The sequence below is a fragment of the Pinus tabuliformis genome, chromosome 3_1 (genome assembly GCF_031772625.1).
Source record: "Pinus tabuliformis cultivar Carrire ecotype Pingquan chromosome 3_1, CPIR1, whole genome shotgun sequence".
Classification (NCBI taxonomy): domain Eukaryota; kingdom Viridiplantae; phylum Streptophyta; class Pinopsida; order Pinales; family Pinaceae; genus Pinus; species Pinus tabuliformis.
Window position 1 is genome coordinate 61,098,323 of NC_142301.1, and position 23,149 is coordinate 61,121,471.

Below are 23,149 nucleotides of genomic sequence, written 5' to 3' on the forward strand. Positions count from 1 at the left end.
TATGTGCGACCATAGGGTGAGTGGTTCACCTTCCCCTATATGTGTGTTGTGTATCGGGTGAGTGGTTCACCTTCCCATATTATACCCCTTGTTGATATATGAGAGCATAGGGTGAGTGGTTCAATTTCCCCTATCACCGATGATATATGCATAGGATGAGTGTTTCACCTTCTCCTGTGGATGCCCCAAAATACATCCTACACATGTAGTCCGAGACTTTTGGGAAGCACCTCTCATATGACCAATGAGTTAGGAAAAGCGGATAGAGCAGGATGAGTGGTTCATCTTCTCCTATGGATTCCCCAACATATATCCTACCTATGTGGTCGAGACTCTTGGGAAGTACCTCTAATCTCACTAATTAGTTGGGAAAATAGGATAGGGACCATATCATTACAGATGGATGCATCGTGTACTATTGTACTCGCTATGTCTAGCATGCATGATGTTCAACATCTTGATCGTTCGGGATCAAGTCTAATTGGGGTTCTAGCCCTGGTTATGTGGACTGACTTTTGTCGGTGGAGAGTGGTAAGATCTTATGACTCACTCTCAATCAATTCTTATTATTATCTATATAAATATTCAACAGAGTTGAGACGATATGTAAAGATAGTACATGATGACAAGATGGCATGATGATTGATGGTCATATATTGGCAAGTGGAATTCTCCCTAGTTGAGAGAGTGTGTTAAATTGTGAAAATAGGGACAAGTTCCACTATGGATAGATAATTTTAAGTATATTATTATTGCATTGAATTCCTCTTTTCGAGAGGACCAAAATTGACGTAAGGTTCATTGAAATCAGAAAAGGAGAAATATGTTTTTGAGGTCAAGCCCAGACATGTGCAATATGCCGAGGTCGGCTTCGGGTCAAGTTGGACAAATTGACCCTCCTCCAACAAATATAAATAAGATTGTCCTCCAATCTCATTTTTCATCTCACTCACTTAACACGATCTTCTCTCTCCTCATTCTATTGGTTTGTTTAACTTAGAAATAGAAGGAAGCTCTCACATATGCGAAGGGACAGGTGGCTGTTTCAGATTGGCCAAATTTTAGACTTATTGCAAAGCATTGACCAAAATTTACTTGGGTGTATTTGACCTCCTTTGACTCTGATTTTTTTGGGAGATTTTCTATTTGGGTAGGCCGCATTAATTGGCACATAAACCGAGGATTTTTTGGCTAATTGAACAGTGTTGACTGCAACAAGAAGTGAAAACTTTCACCATGTTTGACTGACTATTTTGGGACTGTTTTGAGCTTGCTTTGACTATCAAGAGAGGCCAAGTTACTCTCTCCTTTGACCGAGCTTCTTTGGAAGAGTTTGACCCGAATTTGAATGTTGTTGACTTTCTGGTTAGGGCAAAACTTGACTATTGTTGATTGAAGGCAGAATTGTAGATTTGGCTGGGTTGTTTAGGACAGTGGTATTGATCATCTACTAGCAAGTCAATTTTGAGTTTGAATTTATATTATTGTACTCTCTCTCTATTGAACATTTGATATTTATAATAAGAAGAATTGATCAAGGGGTTTCCCCATCTTGGGATTTTTCCCTTGCATTAGCCAAATACTAGTGTTCTCTTATCTTGGCTTGTCTTCTACATTTATAGTTTATGTTCTATATTTAGTTACTATTAATTTTATTAATGGTTAATGTGATTTATATTGGAAACTAAATTGGAATTATCATTAGGATAATACAAGGACAATGAACTAATTATTGCTAGCATAGAACATACCATTGTTATCTAAAATTAACACCAACACATAACATAACCACCATGGTTGATTCTCATTCATATGAAGAAATCAAATGGATGCATCTTAACCAACCCAAAAGAACCACCACAACTGATCTCCTTTCTTGTTTTTCTCTGCCTTGGAACCATGCTTTTATAACCAAGCACATAAAAGTCTCGGAGCCCCAATGACGACCTTAATTTCTTCTTCTTTGAACTTCCAAGTTAAAACCGTTCCAGATGATCCACTACTCCATGCTATACTCCACCTATCAGCCCCACTTATGCCTGATCCTATTTCTGCAACACAAGCCCGCTTTTTTATTCCCGGAGCAATGCAAAGAGGGTTCAAAAAAGCCGTCAAGATATAACCATGTTCGCCCGACTTTTAGTCTACCCGATGGCTCCCTTGTATGCTTTATTTTTCTTTTCCGGAAAAGAAACTTCGACCTGATCGCCTGTTATGTAACAAATTATTTTATCAGAACCTAATTTCTATCTCTTGATCTTCATCAATTAACGCACTTCCGTTAAGATTGAATAAACTAAGTGTTTGGTGCCTTTTTCTACGATCTGTGCTCGACCTCCATTATGTAATGGATCTCTGGTTTCTCTTGGTTGGATCAATTTATGGACTCTTCTTGGTCTTTGGCCTTTATGCTCCCCTTTCGCTTCCTGTTATCTAACCTCCTATGTTCTTTACAATTGTTGGTTCCTTTGTTTCTGTTGCAACTCTGATTTCGCCAAGGTTGAGTCCCGATCTGCATGACTTCTGCAAGTATTGTAACTCTTGGAGGTTCTTCCTCCGCGCCACTCTCTCCTGAGATTTTGTTATCGCATACTCTTCTAGTGTTACTACTTTGTCTCTGATCCTATTATGCCTCGAATCATGTATATTTTTTGCAAACAACTATGCTATATTTATATATATATACGTTGGTCCCTCTTGAGCTTAATTATACTTGTGACACATGATTACATATGAACACAGGGAAGTTAATACATATATATAACAAAAGTAAAATAATCAATTCTTGAAGCTTAGCCTTGAACATTAAGACATAATGTATTCCATTTATAGATAATTACAAAGGCCTTGACATAATTATGTCACATGGCCTTCTTCGCTTGATTTACAATAAAGTACCTTATTGTCAACGCATTTCGAACCAACCAGTGTGGTTCATCGTCATGACAAGTTGAAGAAACAGATTTAGACTAGCATATTAAATAGTTAGAGCAGAGCATCCAACAACTATATTTCCTGACCAGGTAACGACTATATTGTCTAACGGCTAAATTTGACCGGGAAATGGTTAGATGGACTGGATTAAGGGTAAAACCTATATTTAAATAAATATGTTAATTCAATTAGTTATATATTTTAATAAAAATAAATGTAAGGGGACCATTTTATGAATCTATAGTTATAAATATATATTAAAATAAATAAATTATGAAATAAATTAATATAAATTAATAGGTTAATTATAAAAGTTAGAGTAATTATTAGTTATATTTTATAAAAATAAAAGTAAGGGGACCATTTTATAGTTATAATTATATATTAATATAAAATAAATTAATATAAGTTAATTATAAAAGTTATTACCTATATAAATATTAGAGTGATTAATAGTTAGTTATAAAAGTTTGTTAAATATAAATATAGTTGGTTATATTCTTATTAAAAATAAATAAATAAATAAATAAAATAAAATAAAATAAATAAATAAATAGATATTTATAAAAGTTATTAAATATGTAAGTATTAGAGAAACTTAAGGGTCAGAAAAAATATTTTAATATTTAAAATTAGTTAATATTTTAAAAAATAGCATCTTATCATAGATTAATTTTTATTGTAAATTAAAAATATTAGAATAAACCTAATAGCATAAATTAATTGCTACTAAAATACCTCAAATCTTAACAACCACACCTTAAAGAATAAAGGCTACAGGAAACAAGGGAATTTAAAAAACAACAAGATCAAGCTCAACCTAGGGAGGGGAGGAAGAAAACGACTAGGAGGAGAGGACTGGGACCCAACAATTACTGATCTTCCAGCCATCCTCTCTATTGAAATTGATCGGCCTTTTTTCAATCTCAAGGGCCTCCTGTAATATCCCTCCCCTTAATAATAAATAATAAATAATAAATAATAATAAATAATAAATAATAAAAATAATAAATAATACAAAATAAATAATAATAATATAAATAATAAATAATAAACATAAATGTTAAATAATAAATGATATTTAAAAATATACAAGAAAATAAATAAAAATAATAAAAAATAAAAATAGTAATAACTATACTAAAGCATTAAATATGAATAAATAGAAATAAAACAAAGAAAACAATAAAAAAATCAGTAAAGCTATCAAAAAGAAGAAAATAAAATAAGAAAGCTAAAAATCAAAAGAAAAGTAAAGAAATAAAACAAGAAAGCTAAAAATTAAAGTCGCATGTAGACACATGGAGTGTGTGCATGTGGTTCACATCCAATGTTTGTTCTATTTAATAGATGGTGAGGAAGATGAGAGACATTCTTGCATTCCATCTTTCCGAGATTCTATCTTTCATTCTCTTGGGAGAATGGTGTTTTAAGACATAGGAGTCACTGGCAGTAGTACGTTGATTGAGGGCTCGGGGGTGGCCAGTTGTAGCGAATTCTTGCACAATTGAGCCTATGGTTGGGTGGAGAGTCGTCCCCAAAACCTTGTTGCGGTAAGCCTACTTCTACCACAGGTAAGCACTATTCATTTAGTTTATTAATTACATGTTTATCTGGCTAGATAAGTGCCACTCTGATTTAAATTAAATGTTGATTAGTAAAGTTAATTAGATATTTATTTTTGGACTGTTACATATGGTATCAGAGCAAGTTTCAACCCTTAGGGCCTATGGGCATCTAATTTTTTTTTATTTTGTCAAGATATTTAACTTGACTTGTTTTTGAAAGTTACAGGATGCTTACTTTCCTACGAGTAATTTCCACGGCAACTGAACTTTGGAATCAGGGTTTCTAGATTCCACAATTCTGATTTGTTTTCATTAATTCGTTAGCCATTTCTAACAATTGTTTGCAGGCTCTACCACAAACTGAGTGGTGTGTATTTTTATGATAGGTATCAGATAAAGCTCGTTTATCATAAATTTATATATTGCGGTTCTGAAGGATAATTTGGTTCTGTGATCATTTTGTCCGGAAATTTTTTTATTATTTGTGTTTGGTATTCATGGCAAAGTTTGATAAATATTCATAATTTTGTGAATGTTCAAAAGGTTTTATTAAAGTGGACACCCTAGTGGTCATTCTCTCATCTCATTTTACCCAAATCCTCTGTAGCAATAATAATAAATAATTCTTGGAATGAATCATTCTATGCATTTGACGCATGCATCGATGTTGCCGGGAGCATTCCATATGGTGGGTTTGTCACGACTTGGGAGGTAAGGTTTCTTGCCATGAATGGGACCCACAATATAATCATTACTACCATCTATTCCAACATTGTTCTAAATTTTGGAGAGTGACGCTGGGCGTCAGAATAAAATCAGATAATATATTCGACCAACAATGGAGTAAAATCTGAGCTGCGTAGGCCTTAATACATGTTGCTATGTTTCCTTGAATTTTCCGTCGTAGCTCAAGTGCAGTCGTCACAATATCTTCCATACTTTACTCCTGAGGATGTTGCATAGTACAAGCTTTGGTTTACCTGGCGTGTTTCCCTTTCCCACTCGCCTATATTTATTTTTCTATCACATATTACCCATAGACAATAGGTACAGTTTCTGCTTAGAGTCCCCATGATGGGAGGTAAGGACTAAAATGCCATCAATCAGGGGACTCAATGCAACAAGAACAACACCTAGCGTATTCGAGTGTATTCGGGATTCGCTTGGTTTCCCATCTGCAAGCAATCGCATTTCTCCTAATTTCATGATCTGTCGTAGCTGGTTAGCATATTCATAATCATAATTAACAATTGTCAACATACAATGTTGTTAAAAAATTGCTAAAAGAGTTTTAAAACACTCTATAAATGGATCTTATAACTAGGAGGACGTTTCTAGTAGATTTCATAAATTTGGCATAAATTTATATAATAACCATTTGTCATTCGTAATTAATTATATTAAATAAATGTTAAAAGATTAAAAATTCATTTATATTCAAATTTTAGTTTTGTTAGACTAAAAAGGGATATTTTAAATAATATATGTATATGGGTCTTATCACGGGTGTTATACCACCAATAGTATGGAGCAATGGTCGTCGTATGACCTGTTACACACCATTACAAGGTGATATAATTAGATTTTTTTTATATAAAAAAAAAAACTACCTTCTTATGTTGATTCCTGCGATAATAAACAATGAAACCTTCATACGCATTACGATTATCCAATGTGTGGAGTTCCATCTTTGTCGGATGAAACACCGTCACTTTAAAATTTTGCTGATGTATATAGTGTGTAGATCTTTATGAAGCGGCAAAACAAAATTATCTCTGCACGGTAAATTGGAATTAAATCAACTGGAAAATAAGTTAAATGATCTGCCATATACCATTTAATTAATCATGCATGAAACGTCTCATGGATTTTCTTTCTTGATTGTTGAATTGCTGCATTACCCTCTTATCATCCATTGCTTGTTAGCATCTTGGGCTGATGTACTGTGCTTTATCATAGACGTCAAACATGAAATGGTCTGTTGTGATGTAGAGGTATGCACATTTGTATTTTGAATTAGTTTCCTCAGTCTATATAGATCTGTTGCTTTTATTTCCACATCATTTTTTAGTGAAAAAAAAAACAGTCTTTTCATTTTCACCCTGCTCAGTTGGTCCATCGCTAAATTTAGTTTTGTAAGCAATGTCTGATTTAAGTGGTGAAGCTGAAGTATTAGCATGTCCATTTGAATATTTTGGTTTGAAGATCTCTGCTTTTCTCCGGAAAAGAAGTGTTCCCATTTGAATATTGCAGTTTCAGATCCCTTAATAATAAAAATTTAGTTTCTGAACTTCATGTCTCTATCTACCATACAGTGTTAAGATATGGTTTTTCTGTCACTAGATTGTAACTGCAGTCAAGCATGCGTCATTAAATTGCAGCCTTGTTGGACGGCGATTGTTCTTCCGCTTTCAGATTTGTACTCAAAAAAAAAATAAAATTAAAAAAAATCTCAAAATTCCATTAACATTACATAATTTAGGAAAAACTATCATGAATTATTTTGTATGGGTTAATTTCAAGGTTTTACTCGAATTTTAATAATTTATTCATTACGATTTTTCATCTGAACGAATACCAAAAAAAAAAGAAATGATCTCTTTTATTATATTCTAGCTATATACGGAAAGTTTGTGTGCTTGGCCTTTCAATCCATTCAAATGCAACATGCAATGATGAGTTATTTAATAGACCGCAGAAAGCATCCGAAATATTTATGCACGAGATGAAGATTCAAAATTTCTGCATTTAAAACTGTAAGTTGTGGAAATTTGTAAGAATTTCGTCCCAAAAATGGATTTGAATACAGAAGATTGGTTAAAAAGGGCACAAGAACTTTTTAAGTTGCATTCAAACAAAAAAAAAAAAAACTGTAAAAGTTCGAGGGAAAATTTATTAGATATTCTTTCAATTAATTTTGAAAAAATTAATTATTTTTATTTTTATGTGAAAGAAAACAAGAAGAATGGTTAGATGCCTGCAAAACAAAGTTCTCCCTTCCAGCAAGGATTTCGAACGGGCTAAAGAAGCATGTTTATATGAACCGGTTGCATGATATCAATTATATCTAATATTATATGGTAATTTTGGATGACCTTTGTCCGGGAAGAAAGATGGACTATTGGCATAGATCACAGCGCTGTTTTATTTGCATATTTTTGAGAAAATCAATGTTGCCTTCTCACTATCCAGAATGTTGTTTGGATATGAATTTGAAGCTTGTTGATATGTATGTCAATATTCAACATGCATGTCAACCTTTACATTCAAAATATTTCATTGGCAAACCTTAAGACAACTAGATCATGATCGTAGATTCTATGTTGGATGTATACTTTTGTATTCAAATACAGGTTTATAACCTATTTGGGGATAATATCTGTATCCATTCCTAGCTGGTTGCCATGATGGAGGCGTACCCTTGGCTAGAAGAACGGAAGCGATCTACAACCAATTTTCATACACATGCCGACAATTTTATGTCTTATCCAGGAAATCATTATGATTAAATATATTGTAATTTAAGGGTTTTGATATGGTGTTGCCTTCGCAAGTGTGCTTGCAGGTGGGCCATCTTATTAATAAAAGGATTTTATTTTGTGTTTTGGGGAGGGATAACCTTCCCAATCGTTCGATCTTGTGCTGGGTCAGGTGGCGATGTCTCTTCTTATTATGGTGTGGAATATTTCTTTGATGATTTGATTTCTTAAATTTCCTTAGTAATTATTTAATAGCCATAAGAATCTCAAGATACAATTTCTTAAACAGATATAAAAAATCATGAATCTGCAGAATTAATATTGGTGATGAATAAATTTTCTTTCAAAATTCAAGTACCTTCTTAGCACAATAATGCCACCAATTTTCTTAAGCTTTAGTCATTCGAATTTGGATTATACATTGAGACAATTCTCTAAGATTTATTCTCACATCATTATGACCTTCTAACTCATGTTTTCCATGGTTTTATACTACAAAATTGTGATTGTTGGTAATTTATGGTTTAAGTATTGTGGCTATTGATCATTTATGATAAAGACATATCTTATTAAACTCATAACTCTGATAATAAGGACAAACTATTAACCTTATTTTTTTTTTGTAAGTAAGCTTTGATATTAACAAAAAACAGAATATAGTACAAAACTTCTGCTGAAGCAGATTACTGGCCGTTAAGCTGCAGGCCTTACCCCATGATACCAGAAGAGAACAGATTGACTGATGACGAGAAAAGACATAATAACAGTAAACTGAGAACTGGCACACCACGCAGGGCGGCGATTAACAAGAGTGGACAACAGACAAAGACAGAGGAAACCTGGACAGAAGACATAATAACCCGCTGAGAGGAGGAAAGCAGGGGTGGCAAGCCTCGAGGCAAAAGAAGGCCGTTGGGGACGAGGGGCCTGGTGGACTGCAAAGTCAAAGGCGCTTGAACATTTCCATGACCGGAGTAGATCTTGACATGTAGATCTGCCCTGGCCTGGGCGAGTTGCCCTGCTGGTCTCCTGACGGTTCACCCTTCTGCATGTCGGAGGGCTTGTTGTCTTGCCCAATGGTTTGTTTTAGAAGCTTGATCAGCACAGTGAGTTTCTTATCCATGGTATCGACTTGTTGGTGAATCGCGCTTAATTTGAATTCGCTGCTTTCCACCACCGCCATGTGGTCATGCGACATAGTTTCTGCAAATTGCTTAAGCTTACGCAGCTGCTCTGCGTGTTCACCTTGGACGTCCATAGCTTTCGCGAGGAGGGTCTTCATGCGCCAACTTTCCGCTTGAGTTCTTACGAATTGAGTGGCTCGAGTGCTGGGAGTTCCAGGGTCCTGGAGCCAGTCGACTTCTTTCCCGATTTGCTGATCAGAGAGCTTGCTTTCCTCGTCCTGGACAGTGGCTTCTAAGTCAATGATTTTGCGCTTGTTCCATTGCGAGGTTCGCCTCTCAAACATCTCTCTTGCTTGTTGCAGATCATTGTTGGCGGATTTGTTGCGGCTGCCCTCCCCTGCCATAGTATTTCTATCTTGCCTAGCTTTATCCTGAGCACTGTTTGCAGAGTGAGGAGGATTAGTTTTGCTGCACACTGAGACAATGTTTATCGTTTGGCAATTGAGAGTGGTTAAATAACAAATTTCGGGGAGATTTCCGGTGTGTGATCGATTAACTTTGTGCAACTTGCACGTCAGATCACCATAATTGCTGCGTGATGGAGTTTTGGTTGGGTTGTGGAATAATTGAATCCGTCTACGGTCACCGCTCCCTGCTTGCTCCAAATTGTGCCAAGTGTCCCTTTTCCTTATAATGTTTCGGCGGCTCATATCACCACAGATTGTGAACCTGCACAAATCTTTGTCACCTGCTTCTGTCATGGTTGCCCTCATCCTGTGTGTCCTTCGCAGCCTGCTGGAAATTAAAGGAGCGCGCCTAGTCAGCCTGTTCATGCAATTATGGCATTGGGCTATTCGACCCTCCGGTCGGACTCCTCTGCCGTCACCATATCTAACCGTGAGAGTTGGATGCATTTTCCCCTTAATTGCTGGTTGTCAACCTGCTGCCAACAGCTGTCCCATATTTCGTTGGGGTGTTCAATCCCATGATTTGCCAAGTGGTCAGCAACCGCATTGGCATTTCGCCTTACCGCCTGAAAGATGAGGCCTTTCATTGCTCCTATTAGCTTGGCAATGTTGTCTGTGACCTTGGACAATCGCTAGTGTTTTGTGACTCTACTGGCTGGCGTTCCCCGTGGATTTTCCTGGCCACATTAATGGCTACTTCTGAGTCTCCCTCAATTACTGCTTTGCTTGTTTGGTTAATTTGGAGGATCCTTAGCCCTTTTTCCAGAGCTGTATTTGTGCCTTCCTCAAGAGCTTTGCTGTAGATGTAAAGTATTTCTCCTTCATGGTTTCGGATAATTCCTCCAATGCATGCTTGGCCGGGATTGCCTCTTGAGGCACCGCCAAAGTTTAGCTTTAGAAACCCTTCCGGCGGACGCTTCCAGCCCTTCGGCTCCGTGTTTAGGTTTTGCTGCTGCTGCGTAGATCCCAGTTGTTGTTCGTTGAGCAGGTTGAAGGCATTCAGAATTCGCTGGTCCTCGGCCGAAGGATGGTTGTTAGGATCTGCCTTGCATTTTACCAAGATTAATTGGCGCATGTTTTGGATTAAGGTGCTTTGCAGGTACTCTATATTTTTGTGCTCACTTTGAAAGATTCTGCGATTTCTTTCTTTCCATAAGGTCCAAGTTATGAAGCCTGGTAGAATTTTCCATATGTTGTTGATTCTTACGTTGTTGGAGTATTTGCTTGGCCAATTCGTGATGGTATTTTGAATGGATTCCCTGTCTCTGTTTGTTTGTTGCAATATAGTTTCCATCCCTTGCCATAGGTGATCGGCCCATTCACAGGTATTGAAAAGATGGTTCATAGTTTCTTCTGCTTGATTGCACATAGGGCATATGGAGGGGCCTTCGAAACCTTTTTTTCGCAGGTTCTCCCATGTGAGAGTTTTTCTCCTCATGAGGAGCCATAGAAAGGTTTTTATTTTAGGCCAGAACATGGCATCCCAAACCTTGTTGCACCATTGTATCGCCTCCATTTGCTCCAAGTGTTCTAGCTGTTCTCTGGCCTCTTTGAGAGTGAAGTTACCGCTCCCTTTCATACCCCATCTCAGTATGTCGCTTTCTGTGGTCTTTCTGATAGTTCGATTGTTTATGCAGTTCAGGAGGTCCTTTGTGTTGTTGTTTTCTTCAATTGGGTTCTCAGCGTCCTGGAGTGCCCATTCTCTCCATTCCTGGTCGCAGCTGTTAGGATTCCAGTAGTGGTGGACTGTAAATTTTCCCCTGTTCTGGCATTCTCTTTTGAACTCTTCTAGCTCTGGTTTTTCCAGCTTTGGGAGCTGCTGCCATGCATCTTCCCAGAAGAGGGCCGTTTCCCCATTGCGGATCTCCCAGAAGCTGTGGTCCTGAACTAAGTTGCGGTTTCTTCTAGCTAAGTTCCATATTGGAGAACCCTCCGGTGTTTCCTGTATCCTGATTAGGTCCTGATCGTTGTAGTTAGGAGTGTATTTCTCCTTCCAGTGTCTGGCCCAAGGTAGGTTGGTTTCCTTCAGCCAGCGCCACCACAACTTGGCTCCACATGTCATATTGATGGTGTGGGGGTCAATTAAACTTAAACCACCTGCTGCTTTCGAAGTGCATAGCTTGTTCCAGGCTACTAGTGCCCATTTCCTTTTTTCCGCATTGCCACTCCATAGAAAGGATCTTTGAATGTTTCTAATTTTCTGCAGGATACCGCTAGGGGCCGGCATGATGGATAGCAAATATTGCGGGATGGCCTGCAGTATTGCTTTGGTGAGGACAAGTCTCCCAGCAAAGTTAAGAGCCCTGTGAGTCCAATGCTTGCATTTTTTCTCCAGTTTTGCTAAGATGTTTTCCCAGTGAATTTTTTGTCAGGGCTTAATAGTGAGGGGGGCTCCCAGATACTTAGAAGGTAGAGTGCCTTTTCGGAAGCCAAGAATGCTGGAAAGATGGTTCTGGATGGCAGGATGAGTGTTAAAGAAGAAGATAGTCGATTTAGCATGGTTAATCTCCATGCCTGAAGCTTTGCTAAAGAGATGTAGAATGTTTTTGAAGGCCATAGCTTCTTTGACAGTTGGAGTGCCATGCAGCATTGTGTCATCGACAAACTGCTGGTGCGTTGTTGCAGGAATGGAGGGGAAAGGGTGTAAGCCTTTAAGTTTCCTTTCCTCTCTTGCTTTGTGAATGAGCCTGCTGAGCCCTTCCATAAGGATTACAAATAGGAAGGGGGAGAGAGGGTCTCCTTGTCTAATGCCTCGGGAGGGGGAGAAAGGAGCAGAGGGGGAGCCATTAACCAGAATGGAAAAATTGGTAGATTTGATCAGAGCAAGGATCCATTTGGTCCATTGCTTGTCAAAGCCAAAAGCATTTAGAGTGGCTTCCAAGTAATTCCAGTTGACCTTGTCGAATGCTTTGGAGAGATCTAGCTGCATCAGCATGCCTGGAAGTTTCCTTGTCTGCAGGGTGTGAACCATCTCCTGTGCTAAAAGGATGTTGTCTAGAATTTGCCTGCCCTCCACGTAACCTGACTGCTCTTCTGAGATTAAGTCAGGTAGAATAGGCTTAAGTCTGTTGGCTATGACTTTAGAAATGATTTTATATATCACATTGCAGAGAGCTATAGGTCGAAACTTATTAGGGGAATTGGCTTCTTCTTCCTTAGGGATTAGTGCAATGAAAGTGGAGTTCAGGGATTTGAGAATGGAGCCTGAACGTCTGGAGTCTTCGACAACTTCCCATACCTCTGTTTTAATAGTTGGCCAGCAAGCTTTGTAGAAGTTGATTGTAAAACCATCAGGCCCCGGTGCCTTATCATTTGGCATACTTTTGACCGCGTCTTCCACCTCCTCCATTGAGACCTTTCTTAGCAGAGCAGAGTTTTTCTCAGAGGTTATGATGCGGGGTATAGCTTGAATTAATTCCTCTATGGCCTCGGATCTTTCTTCCTGCGTTTCCTAAGCTATATGCTTGAAGTGCCTGGTAAGCAGTGTTGATATGTCCTTGTGGTTTTGAAGAGTTTCCCCTGCTTCATTTTTGAGCCTGAGGATTTTGTTTGCTCCTCTGTAGTCCAGCGTTGATCTATGAAAAAACTTTGTATTTTGTTCTCCCTCCTTCAGCCATTGGATCCTTGATTTTTGTTTCCACAATGTTTCTTCCTGTTGGCAACGGAGTTGCCATTGCTGCATCAGTACCTTCTCCTGTTCTTTTGAGTCTTCTCTATAGTTCCCTGAAGCCCATTCTTTGTGAATTAGATTTAACTTACCTTCGATGATGTTCTTTTCCTGGAAGATGTTTCCAAACTCTGTTGTATTCCAATCTTTAATTCTGTTTTTGATGTGTTTTAGTTTGCTTTGGAGCTTGAACATTTTGGTTCCTCTTAGATCTAATGGTTCACACCACCATTCCTTCAGCAAGTTTGCAAAGTCGGGATGAGTTAACCAGAACTTTTCAAATCTGAAGGGCTTATTTCTAGGGGTGCATAGGAGGGCTGCTTCCAAAGCTATTGGCCAGTGATCTGATCCTCCACTGGGAAGAATGTCAGAGTCCACTGTTGTTCCTTCGAGTAAGATACTTTCCGAGATCATAAATCTATCCAGACGGGAGGCAATCCTATTGTCTCCTCCTATTCTGTTGTTCCAAGTGTAGGAACCATTTTTGGGAAGGATGTCTACTAACTTGGCAGCTTCTATGAAATCAACAAAGAGTTCTGTATCTTTGTTAAGCTTCCTGAGACCTCCTTTCTTCTCCAGTAGAGAGGTTATCATGTTAAAATATCCCCCCATGATGATCTTAGAGGTTGGGTATCTTAACTTTTAAATTCATGAGAGAATTAAGAAAAAAAAAATTGTCGTCTAATCTTTGCGGTCCATAAACATTTATGCATAGGTAGGTTTCAGAGTTACCTATCATTTGAACTTCTTTGGCAATAAACGATCGTGCAGTTTCCATTGAGATAATGTCTATTACTCGGGTGTCCCAAAGTGTAGCTATGCCTCCTTCCCATCCTTGACTGGCTACATCTATATATTTGATAGGTTTGCCTAGCCTTTTGCTGATGTTCTCCATTTGGTTTCCTGTATGAACATAATATCTGGCTTTTCTTGTTGGAACTTTCTCTTGAGCAGTCTTTGCTTAGCTTGGCTATTGAGCCCTCTTGCGTTCCATGAAATGAATTTCATTGATAACTAGATACTTATTGGTAGGACGGGAAGACGTGTAGAGCCTTCATTTTACCAGAGTTTATCATTAGAATCCCCAGATCGTGCAGCACCTCCCCACTGGTTCTTCTGCCTCTTCTTTTATTTTGCTTCCGGCCTGTTGGGTTAAGAGATATGCTCTTTGACTGATTACCTGTGCCTTTTGCAATTCCTAATCTTCTGTTTTGCCTATCTAGTTCCGCTTTTTGTCTTGCGATGAAGAGATCACTGATCTTCCTGATTTCTTCTTCCGGAATGTTGTCCAGCCCTTGGGTTTTCCAGTTTTTTTCCATATCTGGGAGGTTGACTCCTTCCTTTTCTAGGACTGCATTGAGCTCTAATTCCTCACTACCTCCGTCGCTGGTTATCATATCAGTGTCTTCATCATGTTCGTCTTCGAACTCTTGCATTTGAACTTCTGTTCTGATTATATTTTCCTCCCCGTCCTTTGTTGTGTGTTCTGGCTTGTCTTTTGGTGCTTCAATAAGTTTTGTTTCCCTATTTGTGCCTTCTGAATCTGTATCAGTTTCCAGAATGCTGAAGGTGTTGCTGATGATGCCAGGTCCTGCCTCTGCTCTGTATATTCTTTTTCTGTTAGCTCTCTGTCTTATTTTTGGCTTTGTGAAGGCCTCTTTACTCTTTGCTGCTTGCTCTTGTTTGTGTTCGTCCCCTGTTCTGTTTAGAGGGCATTCTCGGACAAGGTGTCCGTGCTCATGGCACCTTCTACAACAGAAGGGGATTTGTTCGTAGTCGATGGCTTGATAGTAATCCTCATCTCTGAATTCCAACCACAGACCTTCATGTAGGGCTCCTGAGACATCCATCTTGACACAAATTCTTGCGCAGAAAGTATATCTTCGTTGCATTGTTGCTTCTGAAGCTTTAATGAAGGTTCCGAGCCGGTCTCCTATCTGCTTAAGCGTCGCCAGCCCCCAGTAGTCTATAGGAAGGGAGAATAGGCGGATCCACACTGGAACCTGTGTGAATGTCTCTTTTTCAGGTAAAAAGTTTGCCTTCCAGGGTCTCATGTAGAGTCCAGCTGAGGCAAAGAAGTAAGGTCCACCATCGAAGACTCTGTCCTTGTCTTCCAAGTTTGTAAAGACAACAGTAAAGAAACCTTTTGCTCCAAGGTGGAGTTTAACATCACCTTTTGGCTTCCAGTGTTGTTTGATCTGTTAGCGCTTGAAATTTCACCTAGGCTGAGATAGACAAATCTCAAGGCTACATCAAACCATTACACCTCGTAGCTAGCCCTACGAGGAAGGAGAAGGCTCTCTCCGGTAAGACTCAAGGTATTTTCTCAATGGGGTGAGCAGACCAATTAGGATCAAAGATATTAGGCTAGTAAACTGATGAGGAGGGTTTATTTAAAGTTTTTGGGGTTTTTGGTGGCAATTGGAGGGAGTGCAATTCAGGGTGTGGGGATTGAGCTCAGTTTTTGCAGGTGGGTCTTTGGGGCAAGGAAGGAGTTTGTGCTGATGCCTTAAGCTGAGATGGATGATCAAGGAAGAAAGAGAGGGAGCTAAAGAGGGCAAACAATGACTTTGAATCCTCTTTAGATAGTGGAAAACATAAATATTAAACAAAATTGAACGCTGAGCATGGCATGCATGAATTCAAACTTTATCACTTCTTTTGTTTAATTAGCAGCAATAGAATAAGAGATGGAACACATAAACACACTTACAATGACAAGTAGGAAACACACCATCAACACAATAATCCACAAGAATCCACAATGATGTCTGCAAAACCCTGGCCTTCCTTTTCCTCAAATTGCAGAGATACAAGTAAAATATACAATAGAGTTTCTCCCTCAAGAGTCCAACCATGAAAATGAGCAAGAGAAGGCATAATATAGATGATCTAACTCCTTTCCCCACCTCTAGGGGTCGAGCTCAGCTTCCTAGGAGCTGTTTCAACTAATTCTAAACTGAGCACTAGATAATAGGCAGTCAAAACAACTTGCCTCTAAAACTTAGGTAACCCATCCATGCATTTAATATTCACTATTTATATCAAGGAAACTTCTAGAAGTGTTAAAGGAGAGTAAATGTATCCATGTGCCATGAGAATTACCCAACAATCCATCATTTACATGCATTAAGAGTCAACCAAAGTAAAAACAGTGTTTTGCAGGCTGAAATAGTCAAAATGGTGAAATTTCCCTGAGTGGTCGCGCCCCTCCCTTGGAGTGGTCGCGCACATTGGTAGCTGTGTTTGAGGGCCTTCCTGGTGTCCAAATCAGGTGCGAGATAGCTTGTTAGAAAGGTCGATGAGTCTACTTTCCAACCCCACTGGAATTTCTGAATTTGGAGTTGATTTGACCCCTCAAAAGTCATTTCTCCCAAGGCAGCTTTCTGCAACTCAAAAAAGGGGCAGAAAGTCAAAATTTGCATGTATTTTGAGCTTTTGGAAGTCCAAATCTCCATAAAATTTGAAGTCCATCCATAGGCAAGTGTATTTTTGCATGAAAATTCCAAAAATGTAGAGTTTTCCCTATTCTGAGCTGTCCCCACGAGTGGTCGCGCGCGGGGTGAGACCACTCCAACGGCCAAAACCTGTAAAATTCTCAAAAATGCCCAAAATGCCTCAAAACTCTCAAAATTTCTTGAGTTTGCTGCTAGGAGGAGGCTAATGAATATCATGGTGAGTAAGAGAGGCCTCAGCCAAGATACGGAGCGGGTTGGTCTTCTTCCTCCTCTTGCGGGCCTCGGACAACTTCCTTTGGAGTATCTTCATTTTTGCCTTGCAAACATGCATTCTCGCCCAATAATGATTTTTCATGTTCCGTAGCAGCCTCTTGTCCTGGTTGGCTTTCTCCAACAGTCTCTCCAAGCGAGCATTTGCCTGAATGAGCAAAGACTCCCGGTCAGCAGGCAATGGGTCCCCAGGCCTCCTACGGTTCAAGCCTCTATTACCGCGGATCCTCCATAGCTCATCAAGTTCTTTCTCCGCCTCTAATTGTCTGTTGTGCTGCTCCAGATAAGTGATGGTCCATTGAGCCATTTGGAGCTTCTGCTGCAACACGAGGTTCTCCTCCTCTCTCTATCTGATAAGCTCATAAAAATCTGAAGAAGGAGAATGAGCATCAAGGTCAATGAAATCATGACGTGTATCGCCAGCTCTCTCATCCTCAACCATGGGCTGCTTGCCCTCCCATACTGCCTCTGCTGATGAAGAATGCGAGGCCCCTTCCACCTGGTGTGGAGATAATACTCGCTGATCTGAAGAAGATGACGAGACCCCTTCCACCTGCTGTGGAGAAAATACTCGTCGAGCTGCTGCAAATAAGGTCCTATGACCCCTCTGATATGTAAGCTGCGGTGGAGAAGCAACATGTCTCGGAACAATAATCTCGGGCTGGTGTGATGGACCTCCCGCCTCATGAATGGCCTCTGGCTCTGGTTGTGGCTGTGGTGGCACTGTAAAGAACTCATGAGAAATGAAGTCTGCCCATGGAATGCCCTGCTGACTCAACTGATGGGAAACAATGAGCTGGATGAGACCATGATGGCACAAACTCCTATGCTGCTGAGCTGGGGACTGCCTCTGAAACACGGACACCATCCTCTGAATGTCCTGGAAGAAGTAAACCGGGATGTTCATCATCCTCACTCGGGTAAAGTGCATCAACAGGCGAATGTGACAAGCAAAGACTCGTGAAAACCTTCCCTCACATGTGAAGTAATGTATGATAAGCCGCATGATCGGAGCATACTCCTCTCGGAGGAATCTGAAAGGAAAGTTCCCTGACAAGTGATGTACGAATGTTGGCCTAACATATGGCTCAAAATAAACAAAATCCAGCCATTTGCGCTTTGGCCACACCTCACCCACATTGGGTATCCCAGTAGCCTCTGAAATCATCTCAGGAGAAAACACAAAATTCACCCCTGCAAGAGTAACCTGCCCATCATGAAGGCGCAAAACAAATAGCCGGGCCAACTCCCTGTGGTGCTGAATCTGGGCAAGCCTCTCGCAAAACTGGAAACATGACATGTACTGGAAACAAGTCATTGCCAATGGGCAAGCCTGTAATTCTGCCAAAGATGTGGGCTCTTCTCTCCTATGATGACCACCTTTGCCACCCCTACGAGGCCTCTGTTGTGCCTCAGCCTCCGTAGAAGAAGACCGGTCATCACCTTGCTCATCAGTTTCAGTGGTTGACATAGTGTTATTGAGCAAGGTGGAGAAAATAGACAAAGTTGACTGCTGCCCTGCCTGCAAAATGCTGAGAAGTATGCTGTTTTCAAGGGGAAAAAATCATGAGGGAAATGTTAGGGGAGGGACTTTTTCATAAGGAATGGGAAAATATATAAAAACAGGGAACTTTTAAGGAATAATTCACAAAATGTAAAACATGTTATCTTATCTCTCATCATCGGGAAATCATTTGCAAAGAAATATCTTTATTAGGGAAGACATGTAATAAGGTCACCAAGGGAAAGGACAATACATTTTTCAACAGGGGGTAAGGGGTAGCATGTAATACAGGAGATGGGGCAGCACTGATTACTAGCATCAACAGATAGCTCTTAGATTTTGTCCTTTGACTGTACATTATTAGGCATACTCTGTTTTTCCAAGGGATTGATGTACTTTTGATGCTAAGGGGAAATAAGGAATTAATTTACATTTGTCATAAGGGGAGGAGGGCTTTACTTAACAAATTCAAAAGAGAAAGGAGATGCATTGCATCAAGGGTATTAGGGGGATAGAAGGGAAAAGGATGCCTAGGGTTTGGTTTTGGAGACACAGCAACATTCTTTTGCAAACAGTATTTCAGAGCAGCATGTCCTTTAATAAATATGTACAACTGTATTTGCTTTATTTTTGCTTTGAATAACACAGCCTTCTTTTCACTGTATTTGTGAGGACTATGCACAGCAATAAGTTTCTTTTGTTCTTGCAATGGCTTGGCTATACATAGTAATCTTTTCCTCTGTTTTTTGTCTTTTTTGTTTTATTATTTTTACCATTGCAATTGCTCTTTCCTTTTACACATCACTATCTTGATTCTTGCTGTGTTTTTATATATATATATTTTTATTATAATATTGCTGTGGGGAAGGAATTAGGGTTTAAGGGATGCATATGAGAGGGATTAGGGTTTTAGGTATAGGGAATGAGGAATTGATATTCATTGCAAATGTGATGAGATAGAGACACATTATGACAATTGTAAATCTAATAGGAGTAATGGAGGGAATAAAGAGGAATTAAAAACCTTGAAAGCAAACACCAACCTTAGCAAAATTGCCTACATGAACAAACAATCACTAAACCTATTTCTCTTCATATTTTTGATGGTAAAAATGCATGAACACAAGCTCATCATCCATGTTTCAAACATTCAATACATTAGAGAGGCCTACCTCGAGCAATTAGCAAACCAAAACGCGATTTGAGTGGATTTAGGAAGGTTCTGTGAGTGGGAGCCCGAGTGGTCGCGCGCAGGCTCCGAGTGGTCGCGCACACCCCGAGTGGTCGCGCGCGTTAGAAATTTGAACTGTGGAGGAGGCGCCGAGTGGTCGCGCACCGCCCAGGTGGTCGCGCACACTGCCCGAGTGGTCGCGCACCAGAAATCTCCTTAATTTTTCTGCAATTCGCCCTCTTTCTCTCTTTCCGCCCTCTTGCTCTTCTTTGCTAGCTCATAGAGGCATAATGAAGATGTTTAGAGGGAAATTTACCTCTTGTAGGTTCAATTTGAAAAAATTAATTTACAAAACCCACTCTCTAATGTTCTATTTTGACATTCACTTTTAACACTGCTTTTTGAGTTGCTTTGTCCTGAATTTAGCTTTTGAGGCGCTTTAACTTCATTCTTTTTGCAGGTTGACCATCTGATGGACTCTGGCGAGGAGACCAGGGTTATTGCTGGCATTTTGAAGACTTTTTGAAATTTTCCTTATTTTTTACAAATATTACATGACCTTGGGTTTAAAAACAGGGTTTTTAAATCCAAGGTATAAATGAGCTGTACCTGATGAAAAATATCAATGGAACATATGTACATACCTCCTTCTGGCTTGCTGGGCACTCATGGACCTTTGACTCATGACCTTGCAGTGATTTTTGACCAAAACCCTAGACCTAAGACTTGGGACTTCAAGACAAAACAAAACAAGTATGACACAAGCTTAATACCTCACATGACCTGATCCAGCAAAGCCAAGAAGGGGACAAGAACCAGCTCCTCCATCAGTTTTATGGCATGCCTAACGGGATGCAAAACTGACACTGATGAGACACCTACCTATGCATATGCAAAGAGCTTTTGATCACCGATGGAGGGCTGAAGACCAACACTAACATGATCCATTGGCAGAGTGTGCATTCTGTTGGCCACAGTCCCATAAATTTGCAAATTATTGCATGTTCCATCATGTGGTCTCTATAGGCCTGAATGTCTGGATCTGAGAAGACCACTCGAAGGGTTTCCTTTTTCTTCGGTTTGCATGCTCCTTGGGTTGCCTGTTTGGAGCTGGGGTTTGCAGTCTTTGCTTGCTCCTCTTCCTCTTGTGAGTGCTGCTCTGTTCCATGTTCTTTTTCGCCTTCTGTTTGGGTTATTATTGGTGCTGTGTCTCTTTGTTCTGCATCTAGTCTTTTGTCGTTTTTCTCCTGTCCATTATTGGCTTTACCTGTCATCTTTGGGTTTTTTCTTGTCTCTTTCTGCAGCTGCTGTGTCCTTTCTCCACTGCTGCCGCTGCCATCCTTACGATCTCCATAACCATTGATTTTAAATCCTTCCTGCGTTTTCTGCTTTTGCATGACCGCCTGCTTGAAGGATGGGGTCCCAGTGGACCCCTCGTTTACCATTTGTCGGGTCAGTCCTCGACCTCTGAGAAGTAAATCTGCTAATCTGTCTCTTTGTGCTTCCAGAACTGTTGCTGAGCCTGCAAGTTGCGGCCCCAAACCCTCAACAAACTATTAACCTTATTAGACTTTGATAATAATTATTATTGAGTATATTGGTTCTTATTTTATGATGAATCTTGAGTTACAGTAGTGTTTTTACCTGGTAAAACCACTATCTCATTTTCTTGAGTTGTTTGTGCTTGCATAGCTCTCTCCATCACAACCATATAACAAAGCAAAAATCTAAATGAGTCACATAATTAAAGATATAGTTTTATTATGACTCATTGATTCATTGAAAAAGTATATAATCTTGTAATATTGGATGGTGATAATCTACCCATAATTGACGATGTATAATTCTCTGAAAGATTGCACTATTGAAATGGTATTCTGGCATGTTTTTTTGTAACAAATCTTAATGCTGGTGTAACTACTCACCACCGGTTCATTTTAAAACACAGTTTACATAGCACTTGAAGTATTTGGATAATTGAAGTTGAAATTTGTCACCAATTAAAGTGCTCTAAAATAGTGAAATATGTTCCAATTCACAATGGATAAAATCTGATATCTTATTACCTTTAGATGATCATTGTTCACTAGCATCTATTCATTATTTTTGTTCAATATGATCTAAAAACACAGAGATAACATTCCTTGAATGTTGATCATACTATTCACTATTTATTTGGGTTGGATTTTTGTTCTCATTGTCCTTTAGCAATAGCAATTGCTTGGCATTTCTCTGGTTTATTATTGCAAGAGCACAACTCTCTCAATATGATCTTCTAATAAGTTTAATTTTGCACTGCCATTGCCATTCAGATTACATGTATCTGCTCATTTACTACTATATTCTCAATGGCAAATCGTACATACTTGGATTTCAGTTTAGATGTATAATGTTACATGAGGTTTCGTGATTCAAGTTTAATTGCATATAGTGGATAAAGATGTCTAAAGAGAAATGCAAAGGAGAAAATTTCTAATGATAGTTCATGTGATTATGGCCGACTTGGATCAGATGTTTAAGGTGGTAGAGAAGAAGTATCACAAAAGGGGTAAGAAATCAGTAAGAAGAAACAACTTATTTTAGAACACAATGGAAGAGTTTGGTATAATCATGACTTGGTAGCTATCTTAATGAATTTATTTGTTAGGTATTACCCAAGATGGAAATAATAACAACATTTCCAAGGGATATCAGTGCTATAGGAGAGGAGGAGAAGAAACCACAATGATTGGAGGTGAGAAATTCAAGTCAATTTAATGAAGTGAAGAAACTTCCATTTTTGAAGCTAGTAGACATGGAATAGTAGGAAATCAAGACAGGGAGAAAAAGAAAAATATATCTATGAATATCGGGTAGGAGGAAATGAAGGGATGTTCTATCAAGAAGAAAGTTCTTTTAAAGGTATGGATGAGTAGAGCTAGAAACATGATTGGTAATGGTCATAATGATGATCTACATATTTTAAAAATGTGAAGGTGAAGTTGCATGATGACCAAATGATAATAAACGAGGAAGATATAGGAAGGAATGTTGCTAGAAATTTTATACAGATACCTTGAGAAGGATTGTGTACATAGTGACAAAAGAAGTGAAAGTCAATTAATAGAGATTGTACTTGACTCATTATTTCATGAGTAGGACTTCCCATAACGTTAAAAGAGGTTGTTTCTACATAACACCTCACATTTAAGTTTCTCATGGACAATGATGGTAGTAGTGTTTCCAACTGTTTCAAAATTTAAAATAATGATACTATTTAATAAGAAAGAGTCTTTTGCCCAACTTGAGCAAACTGAATTTATGATAAAGCAATCAAGTGGTATTGAGATACGAACTTTACGAACTCGACGAGATAAGAAAATATTTTATGGATGAAGTGCTAATTGTTAAATAAGTCAACATGGGTCAACAAATCCTCATGCAAGAAAATTAAGCATGATGTAAAGTTAAATCATGATGAAATAGTATTTATATGCAATTGCATATAGTGGGATTGGAATCAGTAAG

General features: G+C 39.0%; 1 protein-coding gene across 1 annotated transcript; it reads right to left on the reverse strand.

Moving 5' to 3' along the window:
* Positions 1–13,023: 13,023 nt before the first annotated feature.
* Positions 13,024–13,851, reverse strand: LOC149185778 (uncharacterized). The gene has a single exon (XM_089409137.1). The coding sequence runs from the start codon at positions 13,849–13,851 to the stop codon at positions 13,024–13,026; it is 828 nt and encodes a 275-aa protein (XP_089265263.1).
* Positions 13,852–23,149: the final 9,298 nt, after the last annotated feature.

Coding starts and splice junctions, on each gene's coding strand:
- LOC149185778 (XM_089409137.1), bottom strand. CDS start 13,851: ATGGGGGGATATTTTAACATGATAACCTCTCTACTGGAGAAGAAAGGA.